Source organism: Wyeomyia smithii, chromosome 3 (assembly GCF_029784165.1).
Source record: "Wyeomyia smithii strain HCP4-BCI-WySm-NY-G18 chromosome 3, ASM2978416v1, whole genome shotgun sequence".
Classification (NCBI taxonomy): domain Eukaryota; kingdom Metazoa; phylum Arthropoda; class Insecta; order Diptera; family Culicidae; genus Wyeomyia; species Wyeomyia smithii.
In genome coordinates, this window is record NC_073696.1 from 169736154 (window position 1) to 169760302 (window position 24149).

The 24149-nt window shown below is 38.0% G+C and overlaps 2 protein-coding genes across 4 annotated transcripts in view; both read right to left on the bottom strand.

Moving 5' to 3' along the window:
- The window catches only part of LOC129733021 (protein-L-histidine N-pros-methyltransferase), a 95400-nt gene extending 85847 nt beyond the window's left edge, over nt 1–9553 (bottom strand). For all 3 annotated transcript variants that reach the window (XM_055694563.1, XM_055694565.1, XM_055694564.1), the window contains exon 1: nt 9350–9553. In XM_055694563.1, coding sequence (XP_055550538.1) covers nt 9350–9436 — 87 coding nt within the window. In that variant the 5' untranslated portion in view covers nt 9437–9553. The remainder of the gene's footprint in view (nt 1–9349) is intronic.
- Nucleotides 9554–10489: 936 nt separating this feature from the next.
- LOC129728833 (uncharacterized) lies at nt 10490–11536 on the bottom strand. The gene has a single exon (XM_055687300.1). The coding sequence runs from the start codon at nt 11534–11536 to the stop codon at nt 10490–10492; it is 1047 nt and encodes a 348-aa protein (XP_055543275.1).
- Between the last annotated feature and the right edge of the window lie 12613 nt (nt 11537–24149).

The window sequence follows — 24149 nt, forward strand, 5'->3', positions numbered from 1 at the left end:
CAGAAGTGCGTCCCAATCATCGCAGGGGTGCCGCAAGGTTTAATCCTGGACCCGGGGTTGTGGAATGTATACGAAGTGTTGAAAACTAAAGTTCCCTCTAGAATTTGTGATAAAAAGCGCTCGAAAAGCTTGATATTTGTCGTAATCTTTACTAATTATGTTTGGATATGTCTACATTGCTATTATCCATGCATTTCCAGCTATTACAAGAGTGTTTTTCATGCTAGAATATTGATTTCAAAATAAAGTGGATTTTCAGTTTTTTTGTTTAAAAATTACGTACACATTTTAAAAAGAAGGGAAAAGTTTCAAACTAATGTGATAACACGAGGAAGTAATACGCAAATAGCGCAACATACAAGTAAATTATTAAATTAATTGTGTAAAATGAGTATGATTAGAGTTTAATTCAGAATAATAAGCATTTCCATTGCATAGTATGGTTCAAAAAAGGACACTTTAGGACGTCAGTAAGCCCCCTACGATCAATAAAATTAACGTGACTGTTATGCGAATATTTTCGACAAACGGGTTTTGATTTTTCATATTTAACGAACAAAGTTTACTATTTTACCATTTTTTAAAATACTTGAGATGATTTTAAACAGATTCCCACGAAAAAGTCAAAATCATCAAATATCGCTATGGGACGGATATGCGAAGAGCGGCAGTATAGTATCGTAACAAAAAACAAGTACAACTAAAAAGATCACTTCAAGCGAGGTTGACTTTCCGAACTAATGAGTTGAAAATCTTAACCACAGCCTCAACGCAAACCGCTTTCAGCAAAGCAAAACAAAATGTTCTTAGTCCATTGCTCATTTTAATAACATTTAATCATCGCCAAAAATTGTTTTATTTCGCTTTCGGATACAAGAGCTTTCCAATATCGCAAAAAGCGCTCCCATTTCACACAAGGAATTTTTTAGCTCCCCAGAATTTTCCACAGAATGGTTATATTCAATATACCGTATTGCATTAAGTTTTGAGCAAATCAGCCATGATGTAACTTCTTGCGCTAAAAAATCAACGACAAATGAATTTTCTCATCGATCTTAAGGCCCAAATACACACACGGCGCTTTTCCATACAAAATAGCAGGTGTGATCGCTATCCCGCCTTCCGTTTTGTATGGAGAAGACGTTATTACGCCGTGTGTATCTGGGCCTTTAAATGTTTATCATGTTGGTTATTTTATTCTTGTTGCAATTAAATGCTATTTATATGGATTTAAACATGTGTTGTTTATGAAAATAACGAGATTTCAGAAAACGGCATTGATTCAAATTCCGAACAGTAATCACTAAGAAATAGAAAGGCAAACCGTCTCACAACACTGACTGTCACTTTTTTCAACGCCTGTTGATTCTGGTGGTTCTACAGTAAAGAGCTACACATGGGCGCCGACTTTAAAGAATTATTGAGGGAGGCGAGAGTTTCGAAAAAATCTCATACATCTAATTCTAGAAAAAAATGCGTGCGATACGTCTTGACGTTTAGTAATTGGAACGGCAGTTTTTAATAGTAACTATCATAGACCACAATTTTGCAAAATGGCGTGAGGGTTGTAAAGCCTCAAAATAACAAGTAAGATCAACGAAAACAAAATAACAAATAAGAAAACGTAAAAAGAGACGCCAACTTTCTAGAATTATTGAGAGGGCAAAATGATACGTTGCCCCTCGGGAAAAATATTAGAGGGGCAAAAAGTGCCTTGGCCCCCCCCCCCCCCACAGTTGGCGCCTATGGTTACACATCATTGGGTAAAGAACATTAAAGGAACAAAATGATATTTAATAATCATACTTTTGATTACACTAACTATAATAATTCGATTTTTATTCTGAAGTGTTCGAAGTTTGAACCAAACGGTATATCCATTTCAAACTTCTTCCCAAAATGCGGAGTGAAGCTTTTTAGCATTTTTTTTATTTTCTATATGAATTAGGGGCCATCCACATACCACGTGGACAGCTTTGGGGGGGGGGGGTATATTGCGGTAACCTGTAGCGTCTCAGCGGAAGCGGTGGGGGCTTCATATCAATTTCAAGAATACCGTCTGCCGGGGTGAGATTAAGCCACGGGGGTGAGATTGAGCCAAAACGGGAAATGTGTGTATGTTAGATTACTTGAGATTTCTAGAACCTACTACCTCAAATTGAACACTTTATGAAACGTGACATATTTATTCACAACTGCAAATGGAATATAGGTAATATCAATGAACTGTTTCACTTAAATAATGTTTCAAAGTACAGGGTGAAAAACATGCGCAAATAACGTTATCCAAAAATGTCCAAGGCAAACAAACCCGTTCAAGAAATCTCATCAACTTACTGCTCAGTTGCTATGTTAGGATGTCGTCTTGAATGTGTTGAGGAAATATTATGCATTAAATCTGTGTTGGCTCAGGAAATAATGTTTTTATAAACTGTACACTTTTCGAGCCCTTTTGGGGTGAGATTGTGCCAAGCTATGATGAACGGTACAATGTACGGCATTCATATTTACGACAAAATTATATCAGTATACACCAAAACATTTGCATTGTTTACATAGGGTGTGTTGTCTAGCCAAGGTATTATTTGAAATAATGACTAAAAGCTTGAGAACAGTAAGCTAACAACTGTTAGATGGAAATTTACACTGACTGATATTACTTATGGAATGTAACAACTTTCAATGTACCCGATCCAATTAAATTTTTTCTTACAGCATTCCTCCCAACAGTTAGATCATTTTTGAAGCAGTTGACTGCCCAATGGCCCCTCCTTGCAGCGATTGTATCCTTCGATGCCTAATTCAACTGCGTACACAGGATTCTATCTCTGTCTTACAGTGGAATTGCAGAAGTATTTTACCAAAAATTGATTCGTTTAAAGTTTTGATAAATAGAAACAAATGCGATGCATTTTCCCTTTGTGAAACTTGGCTTACTTCAAATATTGATCTCAACTTCCTTGATTTTAATATTATTCGCCTTGATCGAGACACACCATATGGAGGAGTACTTTTAGGAATTAAAAAGTGTTATTCTTCCTATCGTATTCTTCCTATCGTATGAACGGTACAATGTACGGCATTCATATTTACGACAAAATTATATCAGTATACACCAAAACATTTGCATTGTTTACATAGGGTGTGTTGTCTAGCCAAGGTATTATTTGAAATAATGACTAAAAGCTTGAGAACAGTAAGCTAACAACTGTTAGATGGAAATTTACACTGACTGATATTACTTATGGAATGTAACAAAATGTTGTACACCGATTCTATATTAACTGACGACTTTTTCAGCGAGGAAGGAGGGTTGTGGGTACGTTTCCAACGGTTTTAATATCTCCAATGGAATATACAGTGGTCAATGACATATAACAATTGAAACGAAAAGTCTTCTCAGGCCTTATGTCCTAACCTTTTCTCTTTCTAAGCTACCTGGAGACGCCACTATGTGTATAGAGACTGTCTATAAGCCACATTCTCATAACTGGTTACTCCAAATATCGATTTGATCCAGTCATACATTTTTCTAAAATCCATATGAAACGTAGTTTCTGGTCAACCCCCTACAGCCCCTTAATAGTCCACGTTGCTTATGGTCGACCCTTTATTTACTGTTTTATCATGTTATTCATGTGAATTATTCGTAGATACACTACTGTTCATTTTTCAGGTGTTGAAGTCAACTTTGTGTTTTTGGCACTATCTCACCCCATGGAAGGGGTGAGATTAGGCCAAAGTTCATTAAATTTTGGCAAAATCATAGTTTATTGTAACTAAACCATATTTGCGGCAGTAGTTAACTAAACATTTAAGTGTGCATTGACGTGATTTGGATCAAACTCATTGCCTAAATGTGTACATTAAGAGCTAAGGAATAAAAATGTATCCTTTTTTGGCACAATTTCACCCCGGCAGACGGTAACTAACAAAATTCAAAAGCTAAAAAAATCCATCAAACAGTATCAATGATCAACTAGTATTGCTCCATGTGTACCATTTCTAGTGCACAAAAATAGTAGGAGGGTGGTATCACAGAACAGATATGCAACTTCGAACAAAACTCTGCAGCAAATTGGTGCCCAAGCTTTCGCATTCATTTTTTGCTGTTCCATCCTACATTGATTTTACAGTGCATCGTTCGAACAGTTCGCTCCAATAGTTTGAACATGCACCAAAAAACTATTTTTTTTGCTTTAATAATCAGGCAAAAAGGTGATCTTGAATAGTTGAATCTATCAAAATCAAGTTCACAGGACCGACCGCACCTCACACAGGGCCGCATTCAAGAGATCTTTGAAGTGGAAATTCAGTAACAATTCACAATCAACGTCAATAGAACAAATTAAACTAAAAATCTTTCAACCATTCAAACATTGTCTAACAAATTTTCTTGGTTCGTACACCTCACGACTGTTGAAACTATTTTAACCTGTTAGTTGATTTACTTGAATATTTTCGTTGGACTTGGAAACCGAATTTCTCGATCAACGACAATATTTTTTTCTCGTACCGTTTTTTATACCTAACATTGCTAGAAATGCATATCAGACGCGCTGTACCAGCACTGCCTACGACATTAGGTACAATGTAAAAAAATAATTGTCGTTAGTCAAGATATTCAGTTTTCAACTTTGGCAAAAATGAAATTCATTAAAAAAATATCTACATAAAAACCGTTGCACGTATGCAGGTAGCACTGTACGTTTATCATGAAAAGGCACCCTCGCTATACCAGCACCGGGGAGAACAAAGGATTCTCTCGACGAAAAAGCGGCGAGAGCTCATACGGTCCTTTTGTTGAATGAATGGAATATAAGCGTGATGAAATTTCGAGTGTAAAATGCATTCTCTCCACCGCTAGATGTCGATACTTAAAATAAAGAGATTCTGTCTCGTTTTTGGTTCTTCAGTTGAACAGATGTGGTGGTATCCAAGACACGACCGCATAGTTGCCGTTGGACTACAATAGTTTAATATTTCCCATTGAGGCTCTGTTTGATTTGAGCCAGTGCAAAGCGGTTCGATTTTGGCACACATGTGCCAAAAACGAGCGATTATGTCTAATCACATTTCTTAGTTTTCTCGATTATTTAAACCAATTTAAGCTCAACATCCTCCAAAAGAAGGGTGTTTTGGTTCTTTATGTTGCCGAAGCGGATGACTGGAACCGGTAAAACGGTTCCTGGAATATGACCGGAACATGTGCCGATAATATAATGATCATGATCTAAGCAGTACTAAGCCTAATTACTAATTACTCGGGTAGTAATATCAAGTATCAAGGTCGTCAGTCTTAATTCATCAAGCGACACCTCAAACGACTTGGAACGAAAAATAGTTCATTGGTGGAAATATCTATGAAAAAAGTCATGAAAAGATATCCGTTCTTTTTTGGCATGATTCAATCTTGACAACAGGAAAATTCTGCCGTGTCGTGTTTGGCAAAATCGAACGGGGTCTGTATTTTGATTGTTTATTTGCAGCACTCTATTTTAGAAGAAAAAATATTCTCTTTAACATTTTACAACATACAGTCAATTGTCTTCAATACGCGAGAACGCAAGCTTCTATACAGACCTAAATTGAGTACGATTTAGAAGAGATTAAACAATATTTATTTATCTTGTGAACGATGGCTCACTCTCCGATCACCATGCAGCAAAGATATCACACAATAAAATTTTCCTGCAGTTACAAGTTCGTGGAAAAAATAACGATAAAGAATTGCAGTTTTTAACCTAAAATGTATATTTACAGAAAATTTAAAATGGACATGAGAAAAACAGTGTAGAGTTCAAAAATAAACAACGCATATTATCTGTACAATGGACCTATTTTATATACCCTGCTATCTGCCTCTACCGATACGAACAGAATTTTGTTGTTCCCGGTGCCGCAGTGTATTTTGCGGCACCCGAATAATCAAATTGAATTCTGATATTTGCTACTATATGAAACAAGAAGAAGAAGAAGACAATTCAAACGGCAATTCGATTGTGTTCCAGATCGCAAAACGATACCTACGCGTTAAACCAACACGCCCCACTGTGCGTCGACAGCGGCAATGTAGTCTTTACTTGGCTTGGCTGCCCACAAATGAATATCGAGTTCTACTGCACTGATAGACGAGGAGTGGCCAGCGCTCTATTCATGCATTGCTCGGTGCAGTACTGTTATCTGTGCCAGCATGTTTTCCACATCAGTTTTAATAACATTCTTTCTAACAGCAGAACGTAAAACTGTCTGATAATGGAGGTGGTTACGAACTTTACGAAAAAGCTTCACCTTCAAGGCATCAAAATAGTCTAGGCTCATGGGAGCGAACATTAGTTGACCTATTGGGACGGGGAGATTCTGTCAAATTTTTTTTTGCCACTGCTATACAGGATATCACAGCAGGCAGTTGGTGTCTATTCAAGAAGTCTGTGCCAGGCGTGCTCGCATATAATTGGTACATTGTTGGTGAAAATTCGACCTTGAAACTTTTATTCAATTTTCACTGTTTAACACTGAAGTGATAATGAAAATTGAGGAATCACAAAATTGTCCATTATTTTATCAATCCAACGACATATTGATTATTGTGATCCATTATGTGGTTACATCAGTATAACCTTTTGAAATCTTTCATTCCGACGTTACATCTTGGTTTTAGTTTTCGCGGAATGTATCTCGATATAGTGCGGTTAGACGTAGTCCTACGTCAAAATACATGTGACCTACTCTAATATAACTTAACTCTGGAATTCAATAAGTAATGCGAACGAGAGGCATAAAACAGACCAAAAACCTCTCTGCGCAGTGCACTTATCAATGTTCACAATATTGTTATGTATCTACATACAGAGCGTGTACGCGTGTGGCCAGTGGATTTGGTTTGCAAGACCGATGTGTTAGTGCTGATTCCGTGCACTCCCATCAGTGAACTTGAAGAGATGAGAACAAACACGGAAAGCGTTGAAATTTGACAACGTTGTACACTCTCCGCAAGTCGCTTCAAGCATTGAATGCAGCTTCATTAGAGAAGGGGTAGGTGGGAAACTGAGGCCCTCGCCATGCAGTATGCGGCAAGGCGCGACAAGTGTCTTTTTTCACGGTGAGGAATAATATTAACAATGAAAATGATTACGCGCGTCCAAGCACATCCCGAACTGTTTCGACGCTATTCGCGTCTCGCCGCATTCTGCATGACAAAGGCCTAAGGCCGGTGTTAGTATTGGCTACTGAAAATACGGTGGCATTGTATGTAACATGTGTTGTTGTATTGCCTGTGCATATTATGTACAATTCTGGTGATGGCCACTGGGGAAGGGGGAGGAGAGGGGGTAGGTGTTTGTATCGAAAAATAAGCTAAAACATGCTATAACTTTGTAAGGAAAAGTCCTGGAGACGTGTGGTCTTCAACAAAAACGTGTGTTTTGTATGCCCAAATGCTTCTTTAGAACAACGTTTTCTTGTAAAATGTAGCTTACAAAAGTTAAGTGCAAAAAATTAACTTTTAAGTAACTTTTACAGAAAGTACTCTGTAACTCTGTACCCAATGAAGATAGGAATTTTGTTTGTTCTGCAAAGATTCATATTTTTGCACATTCTAAATCTTTGCCGAATTAACCATTCCTCTATCTTTCAACACAAAAAAGCTAGTATTTTGGATATAAGAAAACCTACTGTAACATATGCTCGCCGTACTCTATTATGGGTGGATTGGGACAAATGGAACCTAAAGGCGTTTATAGTACCTCAGCTTAACTTCAAGGAAAAAAATTGACATCATGATTTCACCTGCCCCTTTTTAACCTATACGTTCTTGAAGTTAGCAAAAAATAAGCTAAAATATGATATAACTTTGTAAGGAAAAGTCCTAGAGATATATGGCTTTTGACAAAAATGTGTGTTTTGTATGCCCTAATAATTCCTCTTAACAATACTTTCGTGTAAAATGCAACTAACAAAAGTTAAGTATAAAAAACTAACTTTTAAGTAAGTTCCATGTTATATACTTTATAACTTTGTACCGAAAGAAGATAGAATTTTCCTTTGTTCAACAAAGTTTTATATTTTTGAATCTTTTACAACTTTGCTGAATAAACTATTCTTCTATCTCTTAACACAAAAGAGTTATTTTTTTATTTTTAGTGAACTTTCCATACTTTTTGACAATTTGTGATTATGTGGGTCATTCATACAAACAATTGTTCCGAAGACACGTTCAAGCTAGGATGAAGGTAAAAGGCGCTATGGAATTAAGTTCCACTTTTTGCTTTATTGGACCACTGTGCACTGGTCCCACGTTCATTAAAAGTGTCCCGCACGCTTTTGAAAAATCTCGCGGTTTCAACAAAATAAAACTCACGGATGTAACATTTTTTTCACTGGGATAACTTAAATACTAAAAAAATTGTAATATTGCATTTTGATCTTTAGACTGACCACCACCATATTCAATCAAAGTTCGCACGTTTTGGGACGGTTTTCTACGTTATTATTTTAACTCAATTTAGTCTTTTTTACGCGGTTCCATACAAATTTGGAACGTATCCCCGCGTAAAGAAACCTGACTGTGTTTACTATATTTTATATTTCAAATACAATATTGATGCGCCTGAAACTATTAATTAAGATAAATGTTACGTTACATTTTGTTAATCTTGAAATGTGCATAATTAATAACAATCGCAGCATAACAATTTCATTACATAAAGGATATTTCGTTACATTACAAGTAAAGCATTTTTGTTACATTGCATGTACGTTAAATGCTGTTACATAACAATGTTACCCTTCTTTTAGTAACAGTTATGTTGTGATCAGATAACTTTGTAACGTAACAATGTTACTTCGGTGTTACAGCACAGCAACATTGTGTTACATTCAATGTTGACCGGGTAAGATTTTATTGTAGAGCATTCGCCAAGGATTTTTCAAACTTCAAAATATGTTTGATACTCATTTATTTCTTTTATAGTTTTTCTGGAAAAATATAAAAGAGCAAAGTATGGTTTTACAAAAATTCTTGTTTTTTCCGTTGTTAAATAATTGAAAAAAATCTCAGGTTATACCATATAAACCTGGAAGTACATAGAAAATTGGTCTAGCATTCATGGAAAAAGATTTGCTATTTTCGCTTTCTGCAGGGTTTATTTCCATGCACTACATATTTTATTCACTCGGAATATTTTCAAATATTAATAACCAAGAACGAGAAATCTTCATAAAAACATATTTGAAAAATGTAATGAAACACAAAAAAAAATACACTAAACATGTTCTCTGTTACCTGATGGTTATCGTGCAACATGATACATATAGATATAGGCGACATTTCAAAATTACTATTACTTACGTTAGACATGTCACAATTGGCGAGATTTTCGTCGTTTCGACTTTTATCCACGGCGAGTCTCGCAAAAAATCCTCTTGGTTCAGCCATAACTAGAAGTGAGAAATCTCGAAAACAAAATAGTTTATATTTCGACACAGAACTTGACAATACACAAAATTCAGATTATGTTGATAATTTTTCTAATCACAACAACCTATAAGTGCTGCCAGACTTATTGGAATAAATGTTGAATTTTATAGCGAATTTCTCGCTAAACATGTGAAAAGGGCCCATGTGCCATATGTAAACCACATCCCTGTCACGAACGTCATCCCCATACATTTCGCTTGAAGCCGTTTTTCTCTGGCTCTCTGGCTCGATTATACGTCAAAAGACTGTCAGTGCTCGCGAAACAGCCGCTTAAGCACCGTCCATGCCAGATCAACTGTTGCTGCAAGTGGTGTGAAGAAATGCAGAAAGCGAAAAACGATTGTTTTGTTTTGAACGTTTTATGGATTTTGTGCAGAACATAAATGGTCACGTTCAAACATGTTTCAACACGTTCCGGATAGCCCTACATTCAATATAGTTAGAAGCACGCGAAAAATCCGTACTGTAACACATGTGGCACAATGAACAGAGCTTATGACCATATTTCCAACAGTAGCGCCATCATCATCGGCGGCAGCTTCAGGAAACTGTTGCCATGACATTGGTCTGATGTAAACAAGCCAAATTTTCTCAGTTTTTGATTAATACAAGCGAAATCTGCCCATAATAATATGATTTATTGATAAAAGAATTTACTCTTAATCAAACAATCTTATTTGTACGGGTAGGTTATGTTTTAAGTGTGCAGAATATATTTTAATGATGACCGTTCTAGTGTACTACATAAAGTAAACTGGTTTGTGTTACAATGAGAGAGAGAGAGTGACGAGGCCAGAATCTAGCTCTTTGTTCGTGGTGTTGGTATGCCCTACTGCAGTTTATTTCTTTGTATTAGTTACAAGAGTGAATATAAGAAGGTTCACAGATTTATAGACGGATGACTCTTATTACAAGCTTTCCTTTAAAATTAATAAAGCCATTGTCCATAACGCTGCGGTGACTTTATTGGACGTCCACTACGGCTAGTTTGGTATTTAGCTTGGGTGTCGTTCAAAGAACTATCGCATATGGCAGGTTCGGAACCAGATAAAGCAGAAGTAGTTGTGTCAGTGACAGGTGAGGAAAGAATCGAAATGCGTAAAGGAGTTCAACGACCGGAGTAACTGGAAGACTGCTCGTATTTTGTTGAGGAATCTGGCTATGGAACATACTGGAGTAGCCACTTCGAGATTTTTCATGATTCTTAGAATATTCGATCAATCTATCTTCAATCAGCATATCCCTGAGGTCGGTATAATCATTAGTTGTACGCTTCATTAACCTGCGATTTCGTCTGAAGTAATTACCAAACCCGTCTCTCACTATATACGAGCGTCCGTTCACGTCACGCGTTATTGTTCCATATTGCCATTCCTTCGAACGTTTCTTAAAGATTACACTATCCCCAATAACCAGCGGTAGTAAAGGTCTCGCATTTTTATCATAGTTGCTTTTTTGTACGGCACGCTTTTGGTTAAACTTACTGCGAACTACACTTTCTGCTATGTTTTCACGAGTCAACAGAGTGTCATCTACTGGCAAACGCGTCTTTAGCTGTCGACCGAAAAATAGTTGACTTGGCGTTAGTTGCATACCAGCTACGGGAGTAGTGTTGTACTCAAGTAAGCGATACTGAAATTGGTCGACTTCACCTAGTTCGTAGCATCGTTTCAAAATATTTTTCGCTATTGCGACAGCTTTTTCGGCTAACCCATTGCTTTGGGGATGACGCGGGCTAGAAAATGTGAATCTAATATTATTTTTGTTTCCATACTTTGCACACTCAAACGAGTCGAAAGGAATGTTATCACTACGGATCTGTGTGGGGTATCCATAGCTATTGAAGAATCTATCAAATAACAGGCAAACACTTTTCATAGATTTATCTTGAAGACGATCAGAACAAATGAAACCTGAGTAGGCATCGATCAACACCAGCCAATCTCGTCCACCGTACTCATAAATATCCGTTGACACCTTTTGGAATGGATAATCAGGTGGATCGTCCTGTTTAAGGGGTTCTTTAGGATTATTGCGCTGAAACTTCTCACAAGTCATACAGCTTTTCACCACCTCCAAGATATCATTTGTAATTCCAGGCCAGAAAAACTGGATTCTTGCTCTAGCGATAGTTTTCTCTATTCCCAAATGTGGAGCGTGAAGCCACTTACAGATCTTGCTTTGTAATTTTGTCGGTATGACCAAGCGATGGTCTTTGAACAGTAGACCATTTTCGTAATGAAGTTCATTACGGTATTTATAAAACATTTGACTAAGATCATCCAGCTTGTAATACGATGGCCAACTCTGTTCAACATACCGCACGACACGCATGTAACGTTCATCATGGATCAAAGTGTCTTTATAAAGGTTCAAGTTGTCTTCTGACATGCACGCTTGCTTCACGAGAGAGTGAACTACTCCCTCTAATTGAGCATCAGGCTCTCCAGTCTCTTGTAAAGGTGCTCTCGACAGACAATCTGCAATGAGCATGTCCTTTCCCGCAGTGTAAACAATGGATAACCCCGAGTATTTGAGAAGCTTCAGAAACATTTGTTGCAGACGTGGGGTTACTTCGTCAATGTCCCGTTTAATAAGAGTCTCAAGAGGTTTGTGATCAGACTGGACTCCAAACTCACGGCCGTATAAAAAGTAATGAAATCGAGAACAGGCGAAAACAACAGCCAAAAGCTCTTTTTCAATTTGAGCCCATTTTTGCTCACTACGGGATAGAGTTCGTGAAGCAAATGCCACTGGTCGGTGTTCTTGAAGTAGAACACATCCAAGTCCATCCTTAGAACTATCGGTCTGTATCGTACATGGCTTTGCAGGATCGAAAATTGCTAAAACTGGTGCTTCAGTTACTACTGAGAGTAGATCTCGTAATTCAGTATCGTGTTCATGTGTCCAAAGCCATTTCGCCCCACGGTAGGTAAGCCTACGGAGATTAGCGGTACGGTGTGATAGGTTGGGGATAAATTTTGCGAGGTATTTCAGCAAACCGAGAAGTTGCGACACATCAGCGACACATTTTGTTTTTTTTTTATTTGAGTTATTGCCTGTATGTCTTTGTGCAAAGGCTGAACCTTCCCGTTACCGATGATACTCCCCATGAACTTCATTTGTTTGATCTTAATTGAAACTTATCAGGATTAAATTTTACGTTATGCTGACGAGCACGATCGATGACGATAGAAAGAATTTTATCATGGTCTACTTCATCCACACCTGCTATTGCTAAGTCATCGAAATAGACCTCAACTCCATCTATATCACCAAATATTTGAACCATTTTTCGTTGAAACATCTCCGAGGCATTGTTTAGCCCGAGCGGGACACGATTCCACCGGAAACGACCGAAGGGTGTCATGAATGTAGTTAATTCCGAACTTTTCAGGTCAAGCTCCATTTGCCAGAATCCATTACTCAAATCAAGGACAGAAAATACTCGCTTCCCTGACAGTCGGCTGAACAAATCTTCTTGTGTAGGAATCAAAAAGTGTTCACGCTTGATACATTTGTTCAGAGGTTTGGGATCAAGACAGATGCGTATTTTCCCATTTGGTTTCTCTACTATTTGCATATTGCTCACCCAGTCGGTAGGATAATCAACTGGCGAGATTATTCCCTGCATTTCCATTTGTTGTAACTCTTGCCTCAAGCGATCATGAAGAGCTAGTGGTATTCGTTTTTTGTAGTGAACCGTTGGAACCGAGTTCTCTTTCAGAACAATACTACACTTACAAATTCTTCCCTGTTCACTGGAAACACCGTGACGGCATTTAAACGCTTAATTAATCCGAAATTTATGCATGATGATAGCCCAAGAAGTGGCTCGCAACTACTGTTAACAACCAAAAACTCTGCAAATCGTTCACTTTTGTCAGACACATCAACACAACAAAGTTTCACCTTCCCATAAATCTGAATTGTACTAGCATTGTAATCAAGTACAGAAGTATTCTCGAAATTATGAATTTTAACATCTAGCTTACGAACAACGTTGATGGGGATACAGTTAACATCGGAGCCAGTGTCTAATTTGAACTTTACTGCACACCCATGGACAAGATAAACTTTCGTCCATCTGTTCTCTCGGTTGTTGGGAGATACTTGTTCATGTACATTCGCGTTCACTCTAAGGGGATCAAATTTGAGAATGGACACAAGAATCATTTTTATGTGCACTGTAGACCTGATCTAAGCATACATTACCTACGTCACTCCAATGAACAGAATGTATTGCTTTTCCTGATGATGACTTTGGTGTCTTAGCGATCTCGTTATCCTTTGATGTCTTCTTTCGACAGCATTTGCTGAAAGTGGCCAACATCGCCACACGTATAACATTCCACACGGACAGCTGGACAACTACGACGATGACCACGCATGTATGGGTGACCGCAATTGTAGCACTATTTTGGGTAACGGTTGATGGCTGCCACTTCTTGAATCTTTTCATTTGGTTTGATATCCTCCTTTATGTCGATAGCCTTCACTTCCATAGAGATGTCGCTTCTGTCCAACAGCAGCCGATTTTCTGAAGCAGCCTCAAAAATTTTGCACGTCTCCACTACTTTCGAAAGTGACTCGTCCTTTCCATCAAGAAGCTTTAATTGTAGTTTTTTATCGTGGACTCCGATAATAATTTTATCGCGTAGCATACGATCAGTGTATGAAACTTGACAGGCAGAGCATTTAAATTCACAGAACTGACTCTGTGTGCGAAGCTCTGTCTCGAAATCAGTAAAAGACTGTTTTTCTTTCTGCGTAATTCGATTGAATTTGAACACCTCCATAGTGACGTTTCTGCGTGGTAGGCAGTACTCATCGAATGCTTCAATAACTTCTACAAGTGTGCGTGTGTTCTCCCGAGCATCAGCGAACCTTTCTTCTCCGTCGTTGCCACCTTCCTCGTTTTGTTCGTCGTCGTCCTGTCCAAACATGTTCTCGACGCTTCCATTGTTAGGGTACAGCGTATTGAAAATCTCTACTCCTCGTGATCCGATAAGCCACAGAAACGTTGCTATTTTGTTCTTTTCGCTCTCTTTGATTTTATTATTTGCACGAAGGAAAATTCCAAACGCCTGCTTCCATCTTGGCCACTCCTTTGGTAGGTTTGATCCATCCAGCGGCAAGGGTAATCGATGATCGAATCCGGTTGCCATTATAAATCTCCGTGTAGCAAATTTCTTAGTCCTTTATATCGAATATGGTATTCGCGATTCTATACCGAATATTTATTATTCATGCCGGTTTTATTTTTACCCGCAAAACGGTTTTACTCTGACACCATTTTTTAAGTGTGCAGAATATATTTTAATGATGACCGTTCTAGTGTATCACATAAAGTAAACTGGTTTGTGTTACAATGAGAGAGAGTGACGAGGCCAGAATCTAGCTCTTTGTTCGTGGAGTTAGTATGCCCTACTGCAGTGCATTTCTTTGTATTAGTTGCAAGAGTGAATATAAGAAGCTTCACAGATTTATAGACGGATGACTCTTATTACAGGTTAAGCTTGTATTCATTGAAAAACGTAAAATTGTGGCTTGTTTACATATGGCACATGGGCCCTTTTCACATGTTTAGCGAGATTTCTTCTTTCCACTGATGGGTAACGAGTTGCAAATAAAATTTTCGATTTAACTGCAAAAGCTGAAGAAAAAAATTAAAAAACTGGATTTCAAATAAATTGAAAAAAAAAAAACAAAAAAATTATTGCGAGTGTGCTTTTATGTTATGGGGACTGAATCCAGTAACAGTTTTTATGAAGCAACTAAAGAGATAACTCTTCGCAAAAAATACTCATTTTAATGAGAACTGTTTTGTTTCGGGCTAACATTTTGTAAAAATTATGGGCTGAAAAATTTCCTCTAACAGCAGCGCAATTAAAAATTACGTAATCAATCTATCTCAAAATTAAGAAAATAGAGCAACATTTTCTTCCGTTACAAGCATAGTTTACGGTTCCAAGTGAAGTGAAAGATTTGACAAGTGAAAAAGCATATATTTTCGCTTGCGAAATCTGTCGTGAAAACCCGTTTGTGGAACACGCAAGTGTATCACCAGCCTGCAGTTTACAGTTTAAGTGAAGCAAAACTCACGAGTTTACACTCCGAGCGAAGTGAAAATTGGCTGCAACTGACAGAATAGAAACGCACGCAAGTTTTCGCTTGGTACTGCTTTTTTCACTAGCGTTTGCATGCGTGAAAAAAATCCCAAGTGAAAAAGATGAGATCCACAATCTTCGATTTCGCTGGATAGAATTTGTTTACAGTTCCAAGTGAAGTGAAATTTTTGCAGGTTGCATTTTTCACGAGCGTGAAAAAATGAACGTTTTGTATGAGATTTTCACTTCGCTTGGAACTCTAAATAGGGCTACATCAGTGAAGTTTAAGGTGAAACGGGATTGTGGCCTCTTCCTATACCATTTTGAGGTTAGAGTTCTTTTTACTTCTGTATTTTGATCGTAAAATATTCGGCTTCCACTAAATAAACAGCACTCAAATTGCTACTTCAGGCATGCAACAGTTGTGAAAACAATTGATCAAAGTTTCATGTACGTAGTCTTCATAAATCAAGAAAAAATTAGATTGCAAAATTCGAGTTGACCGCGACCACGTCCCGTTTCACCTTAAATTTTAATTATTTCTGACTTCGCTATCTTTTGGTATCTAATTCTTCTAATAATTTTTAAACTGCTACGCGACAGAAAATATACAGAAATTTTTTTCATGGTCTGGAAAAAGCTATTTGTTTGGTTTTAGCTCAACCATGTCATGCAGTCTTCAATTTGACCGTGTTTCGTACGAGAAGATAGCATACTGAGCAAGCACACTGTTTAGAATTGGGTTGTTTAGCTATTCACGGATTTCCGATTTTTATATATCATTTAAAAGAGTGTTATTTTTTGAGCAAAACGTGATTTTTTTAAACATTATATCATTATCCTTCGATTTTTAAATGAAGAATAAAAATTCGCTCCAAATCGCTACAATGAGAGTTGGTATATGGGCGGACTGTCATTGTAGCGATTTCGAGCAGTTTTAAATCGTGACTTAAAAAGCGAAGGACAACGATAGAAATTTTTTTAAATCACGTTTTACTTAGAAAATGCATATCTTTCAGATGATATAAAAAACTGATATTGCTAAACAACCCAGTCTTAGCCTAAGACAAGACGCGACAGATGGTAACCGTTACATGCAACCAATTTGAACCGGCTGCTGACTCCGATAACGCAATCGTCACGTAGAAAATAAAACGAGGTTACTTTTCACTGTAAAGCAGTGATGCTGGAGAGTCATAATTTAGCTATTATAATTGTAGTTTCAATAGTGGACTGTAATTTTCACCGAAAGAAAACGCAACTGTTAACGTTTACTTCTAACTTGTATTTCGCGATTCGTCTTTCACAAAAGATAAACACTGAATGAATGATGCGTTTGTTTAAGTTTATCTGTATTTTTATGCTTTTGTAGGGTATAATACATGTTTTTTACAAGTATAAGTGATTCACATTACTGTTTTCATCTTTGATTTGCAAGTTTTGATTTTTGTTTTACTAAGCTTTCTAATAGTAGAGATTTTGAATTTTGGATTGTCCACTTTGGTGGCGCTTGTTTGAAAAAAAAGAAAGGAAACTTCTTAAAACTACTATTTACAGCTTAGAACTAACTTAACCTACTATGTACAAACCGCTTATTAAAGCGTATTCTGAATGCTGACATTTATGTACAAATTTGGTTTTGGATTCTGTTATTCTGGCATCTACTTTTGGAGTAACTGCTTCTTGGTGGAGATCTGTGATCCTGGTGTCATAGGGACATTCGAGGATCATCCGTAAGATTCGGTTTTGCGCAATCTGTATTTTGTTCCTGTGAGTTTGTGCACATGACTCCCACACCGGAGCCGCGTAAAAGACTGCGGGGGCAATTATTTGTTTGTAGACTGCCAGTTTGTTTGTTCTTGAGAGGCGAGATCTGCGACAAATAAGCGGGTATAGTGACCGAACCAAAGCTGAGCACTTAACCAGTGTCCTCTCCACATGCGATCGGAAAAGAAGCTTCTCGTCGAATAGCAGCCCAAGATAGGTAACTTCGGAAGACCACTCAACCCCGGTACCGTTCATGACCACAACGCATGATGGAGGGGGCTTCAGTTTAGGGGATTGTCGATGAAGGAACATTATTGTTTGGGTTTTGGAAGCGTTGATCTTAATTTTCCAGGTGTTAGCATACTCGACAAAGGCGTCTAAGCATCGCTGAAGTTTGTTGGTGATCTCACGAGGCATTCTTCCCTTGACGGCAATTGCAGTGTCATCTGCGAACAGAAAGAGCACGCAGCCATCTCCCAGGGAAGGAATGTCGGAGGTGTAAATGTTGTATAGCAAAGGGCCCAGCAGACTGCCCTGCGGGACCCCTGCTGGGATGGAAAAAGTATTTGATAAACAACCATTCAGCGATACCCTGAACGACCTCTGCCGAAGGTAGCTACAGATGATTTTCGTCAAATATGATGGAAAGTTGAAGGCACAGAGCTTGTATACCAGACCGTCATGCCAGACATTGTCAAACGCCTTTTCGACGTCCAACAATGCCATGGCTGTGGACTTGGATACAGCCCTGTCCCTTCTGATGTTGTTCATCACCCGCACCAGCTGGTGCGTGGTGGAGTGACCCTTCCTAAACCCAAACTGTTCCGGGAGTAAGATGTTGTTATCCTCAGCCACCTTCATCATGCGGTTGAGGATCAGTTTTTCAAACAGTTTGCCCAGCGATGAGAGTAGGCTGATCGGACGGTAGCTTGATGCTAACGTCGGATCTTTCCCGGGTTTGCGGATCGGTATGATCTTGGCTATCTTCCAAATGCCTGGATAGTAGTGCAATTCCAAGCATCTGTTGAAGATAGAGCTCAACAACAGGTGAACCCTGTTGCTGAGCTTTTTTAAGACCATATTGAAGACCCCGTCAAACCCAGGAGCCTTCATGTTCTTAGTACTCATCAGCGCTTGTTCTGCTCATCAGCGCCTGTTCTGCTGTGATTTTATGTTCTTGAGGAACGGTACAGGGGGAGTTTTCGAATGAATGAATGAATCAATGAATGATGCGCGACGCACCCCTGTATTTATAGCACATTCTTTCTTATGTCGTTTTCTTTTTCGCTGTTGTTTACTTGCGCTGATTGGCTGTATATGCTTCTCGAACAATGTGGAGCATATCGCAACTCAGTGTAGAATATTCGAACAATAATTGTTCATAAATAATGATGCAAAAGAATGCAAGGTACATGATATTACCGAGTAATGTAAAGTCGCCGTTCGATAACTGTAAGACTTTTAACTGCAACGCTTTTTAACTGCAAGACCGATAACTGCAACAACTTTGCAGTTATCGGACCGCAATCCGTCAAATCTGATGTCAAAGTCATATTTGACTTTGAGGTGGTAGATCTCGAGAGGGGGTTCTAAGTGCATTCGAAAATGAAAATTGTTGAATCTCTGAAAACATTTCAAAAGAAAGAGTCCATTTCTCTCGATTTTGAAGTAGAATACTTCTCTCAGGAAGTTCGGCTACATAGGGATGTGAAATGAAAATCTAAAACCGAAAAAAGTGAAAAATATGTCCAATTTCAAATGCTAATAAATCGGTTAGGGCATCTTCAGCGGTGGTCTATTTTTGAAACAACTTTATACTAGATTTACACCAGCGAAACCTGAATAGAACTAGCTAATATAGACCAATTTTTCATTCTCCGCACCGGTGTTGTATATCTTGTAGTTTTAAACCGCTGACATCTGTCACACTGTCAACAATTCAATACCCTATGCTATCAGTTTATGAGACTTGTTATAATAAGAAGCACTCAATATTTAACAAACGGAAATTCGACAATTTTTACGCACATTAAACGAATACTTTGGCAAGACTCTCTATACCCACGAGACTTTATGTACTTGACCCGAGCATCAGTGACATTTCTCAGGATGGATTGGTATGATCGAAAAATTTCTGCAACAAGTAGGGCTTCGGAGGAAAGCGAAAAATATTTGATCGCGTCGATGTTCATCTTCCGTTTTCGTCTCATCAATCTTTCAGAATCAAACTTGCTTTCGGTTTTGAGGATATTGAAACAAGCCTGCATTTTGAACGTTTTCAGTTCAGTGTCTTCGAGGAACATTTTTCTGGCCTCTCAAGGTCTTCTCTAGTCCCACTACAATTAAGGCGATTAACAAATAGCCAACATATTTGTCATCCTGGTGGTTGATGGTTGCAAACCAAATAGTTGAACCTACGGTTATGGTCTTCCAGAATTCTCTCTTTTGCTGACCGGTTTCCTTGAAGCCAAAAACGACAAACCTGTTCATTTTATTCTTCAGAAAAGCCACAAAAATGAATTGTGAATTGTCATAAATATCTTTGTTTTATTTATTCCTCAACACTCGCAAAACGCTCATATGGAAACAGCTGAAAATGAGGTATTCAATTGAAATAAGACATTTCATCCACCTATTGGTAGCGTACAAAGGATTTTAGAACGAACTATTTCTTGTTCCAAAAAATGACAAAAATAGACCAAAACGTATACCAGTTTCAAATTTTTCAATTTGGATCTGGTATAAAACAAAATTTACACTACCGGTGCAGCAGTGAATTTGAGTTTGTTCCAAAAAAATAGATCAAAACAACGATTTGGACCACCGCTGAAGATGCCCTTAGTATTCGATGGATTTCCTTCGTTCTTGCAGCAATAGATTGGAAAATCTTCTAAGATTCTTCCCAAAAGAAGACAATTGTAATTTTATTATTCACACTATTGTACTATTGAAAATAGTGGAGCCTTGTCAAAACGGAAAATTCGACCTCTGATTGGTCGTTATATAATTGCTTCCCAAGCACGGTCGACAGAATCATATACCTTGCAATTGAAAACATGCTGTTTGGCCTATATAAGAGCCTGTTTCAGTAGAAGCCGCTCATAATAGTTCTAGACAGCGACAACAGCAGTCATCCTTCCTTAAGCGCGGTATGCAGTTCAAAAAGGAATTCATTTTCCTATCTCAATCCTATGTAAAATTCAGGCACTGAATCAGGCAATGAAATTTCTTCTGGTAGCTAGTACGCAGCTAAAAAGAAATCATAAACCGAAAGGGAAAAGAAAGTTCACTTGCTGTGAACATTGCTGTGAAGCAAAATGTCACTTGTTCTTGTACGGAATAATGAACACTGACATTATTCAGGTACTGAAAGAATCAGGCAGTTGGTTGGTCGTCTCACACCCAGCGATGCCAGATTGGAAGACATTAGCCTACATTCGAAATATTTTTCGCGTTATAGTTACCGGAGAAGTTTCGTGAATACTTTCCACTATCGTTTTCTAGTAGATTCTACGTGATTGTCATTTGAGTTCATCATGGCCTGGTGAGATGAATTATCCTTTGAAACTTATTCAGTAGATGCATGCATTTAATGTGAGTTTCACGTAGAATTCATCTACTGGTAAACGACGAATATGCATACCTGAGTGATTTATTACGCAACATATTTTGATAATTTCTAAAACCCGTTTCCTAGCTCATAAAAATTAGAGGAATAAATAAAAATTGTACATTTCGTAAAACGTGATTGCTATCAGATATCATACAGGTATGCAAATTCGTAAATGAATAAAACTACATAAAAACTGATAAATATTACGACGTTCCCGGGGATTGTTATTGTCCGCTACAGCTGTTTTTCAGGTAACTCTTCCACCATTGAACTGAAGCTGTGTGAAACCTGTAAGCTCAAGTCTCGAGTTTATTAGGATTTTTTAGAAAATTCACTTATTTGCAAGCCATTCAGAAATTCTGTTTCATGTTCAGAATCGGAAAACAGCTTCGCCATTTTGATTTCTGGTTATTTTCGCACAGAGGATTCACGCGATACATCCTGTTTGACGTTGTCAAGTTCACGTAGATGGTACGTGATTAACCATGATATGCATGGGATTTTCACGTAGATGTTATTTTTGTCACATAAATCATGCAAAATGACAGAAAATGAACAAGTATAGGAACTTTCACGTAACAATAACGTGAAAAATACTTTGAGTGTATGAGAAGACATCCATTTTTGTGACGACAGCGTGATGACATTATGGAGAAAACATGTGAAGACATTGAAAGTATGTGAACGACCCGAATTTTGCATTAGTGCATTAGTGGTGACCTTTTTTTGCTCGACAGTTTTCGATTTGCCGGAAAGTTTTTTCAGCCTTCGGGCTTCGGGTAGGAAGACATTTTTTTGCGGACCAGAAAAACTTTTGAAAAAAAAAACCTGGCATCCCTGCTCTTACACCAGATCGCGGTAAACAAGTGCGTTCATGTGTTCTAGAAAAAAAAAGCAAAAAGCATGCGCTCACTGATGTCAGAAATCGTTACTGTGAAGCATTTTCAGCTGTCAAAATTCCGTTTGGTAAAAAGGGCAAAATTTCGTGAACCTCTTTTCTTTTCAACTGCGTATCACGCTTTAGCAGCAGCACTAGACCTATGGTTTGTCACCACGTCTCAGAAGCAGCGCGGTTCTTCTCAGCGTGTGTCGCCAGACTGCCATTATACCCCCCGTGTTGGGGCAGCATGAAGATTGCCATCAGGAAATCCAGTTTTGAACAGCAAAATGCCTTTTTCAAGGCAAATAAACAAGTCAACGCAAGCAAGCATTCTGTGTTGGATCTTAGCAATTTAACTCTGTCGCACCCGTCTAATTTACTGAAATTGCTTACACAGTGCATGTTGTCCGTGTATCTCAATTCCCCCACTGTTAGGGCAGCTCAAAGGTTGCGATCAGCAACCGACTTTAAACCGCAAAGTGTCTTTTGCAAGGCAAATAAACAAGTAATTGAAGGTTAATAATTTTCTGGCATCAACACAAGCAGACATTCTGTGCGGGATGCAATCAAATTCTGTTGTAGTTGTCTAATTTTTACTTTATTTAGTAAACCCCCCACTGTAGGGACAGCGCGAAGGCTGCGATCAGCATAACCGACTTTGAATAACAAACTGCCCTGTTAGAACGCATTCACAAAGACAGTTAGGTCTCTGCCATGGTGAATGCGAACGCGAGCGATGGGGCGAGAAACTTGCCGTAGGTAAATAAACGGCTCTCTTTACGGCTGTTCGGCATTCTGGATTTTGGCAATCAAAACTTCTGCTGACTGTCTGATTTTCAATGTGAAAACAGCCTTCAACTGTTGTAACATTGTTTGAGTTAAATGTTCACAAAATTTTACAATATTCCTGTTTCTCCCATTCAATAAAACAGGTAATACGATGCCTTCGTCATACGCAAGTTCACCACAACTCCCGCTATCGGTGTAACACAGAGATGCAATCAGCGTCATATCCGATTTTAAATTCAACAACAAACTGTCTTTTTCAGGACAACCAAACAAATGAATTGAAGATTTAATATTTTCAATATTTTCTCGTTCTGAGCTTTAACCAAAAGTTAATTATCTTAATTTGAATTCACATGTACATATACTTTGACTGTTGAAACTTGTTTGCGCCGCAAAGAGTTTCAGTGAGGTCGTATTTATATGTGCAAACTTAAATTGAGTAGTACTTCAACTTCATTTGCACAGAATTTTCAATACTGCCAATGAGCGGTCAACATTTATTTGCTTGGAAAAATGACTGACACGCAAGCAGCCGGGTTATCTTTCTTGTAAAAGTATTTTACTTCAACCTTGCGGTCGTGGCTTTGCACACAACCCTCTTGTGATTTTTTTCTTTCAATTTCGTTTACTTGTTGTCTCTTCATTCTAGATGGGAGATTATAGATCTCCATTATTAATCATGAAGCAAAATCACCATGTTATGTGGTTCACTTTCCGTAAGTATTATAAGAGAAAAAAAATATCCTTTGTGCATTGTTTGGCTAGCTGTCACTACTCAGCGAGGCAGTACATAGTAGATCACAAACAATACTTTGTGACCGAGCGTTATATAGATCATTTTACGAACTGACAGGTGTAACGGATCCTGCTGACATTGATGTTGCTTTTACTTGCGTTACACGCTCGTGAGAAGTAACACTGCGAATGAAATGATTTTAATTCAATTTCATAAGTTGCATGGAAACGTAAAAAAATGAATACCGCATTTCGTGATTCTTGAATTTTTATACTGATTTTGGATTAATCTAGAATAACTCATTTTTGAATTTACCACTATAACTCAATTTTGAGTACCAAGCATGTAAATAACGACACCATTATTTGACACGAGTGAAAAAGCGGCACCATGATTTGCGATCAACATTTGTGCGCCATTATTTAGCCTGTGCGGCCGTGTTATCTGTTCATGTGGCTGTTTGAGTGATTCCAAAAAATGAAAAAATCGCTGGGAAGGTGGTAGCGGACATTTTAAAAAGCTTTAAGGTACACATATAAACTTTTTTCATTATACAATCTAAAAAACCAAAAGTTTAAAGGTCGTTGGGTCATCAGGAAAATTATGGAAGAGTAAAATATCAAGTTATTATGCATCACAAAAAAAGAAAGCAAAATATACTTAAAAAATAAATATAATTTGACACCGTTCGTCTATCTGAATGTAACCCAAGTTTTGTTTTGTTTTGACTGTTACCGGCACAAACCTCCCTCTCTACGCTAACATAGCACTTAAAA

Bases quoted from the DNA above. Each gene is read 5' to 3' on its own strand.
- LOC129728833 (XM_055687300.1), bottom strand. From the start codon at position 11,536: ATGACTTGTGAGAAGTTTCAGCGCAATAATCCTAAAGAACCCCTTAAA.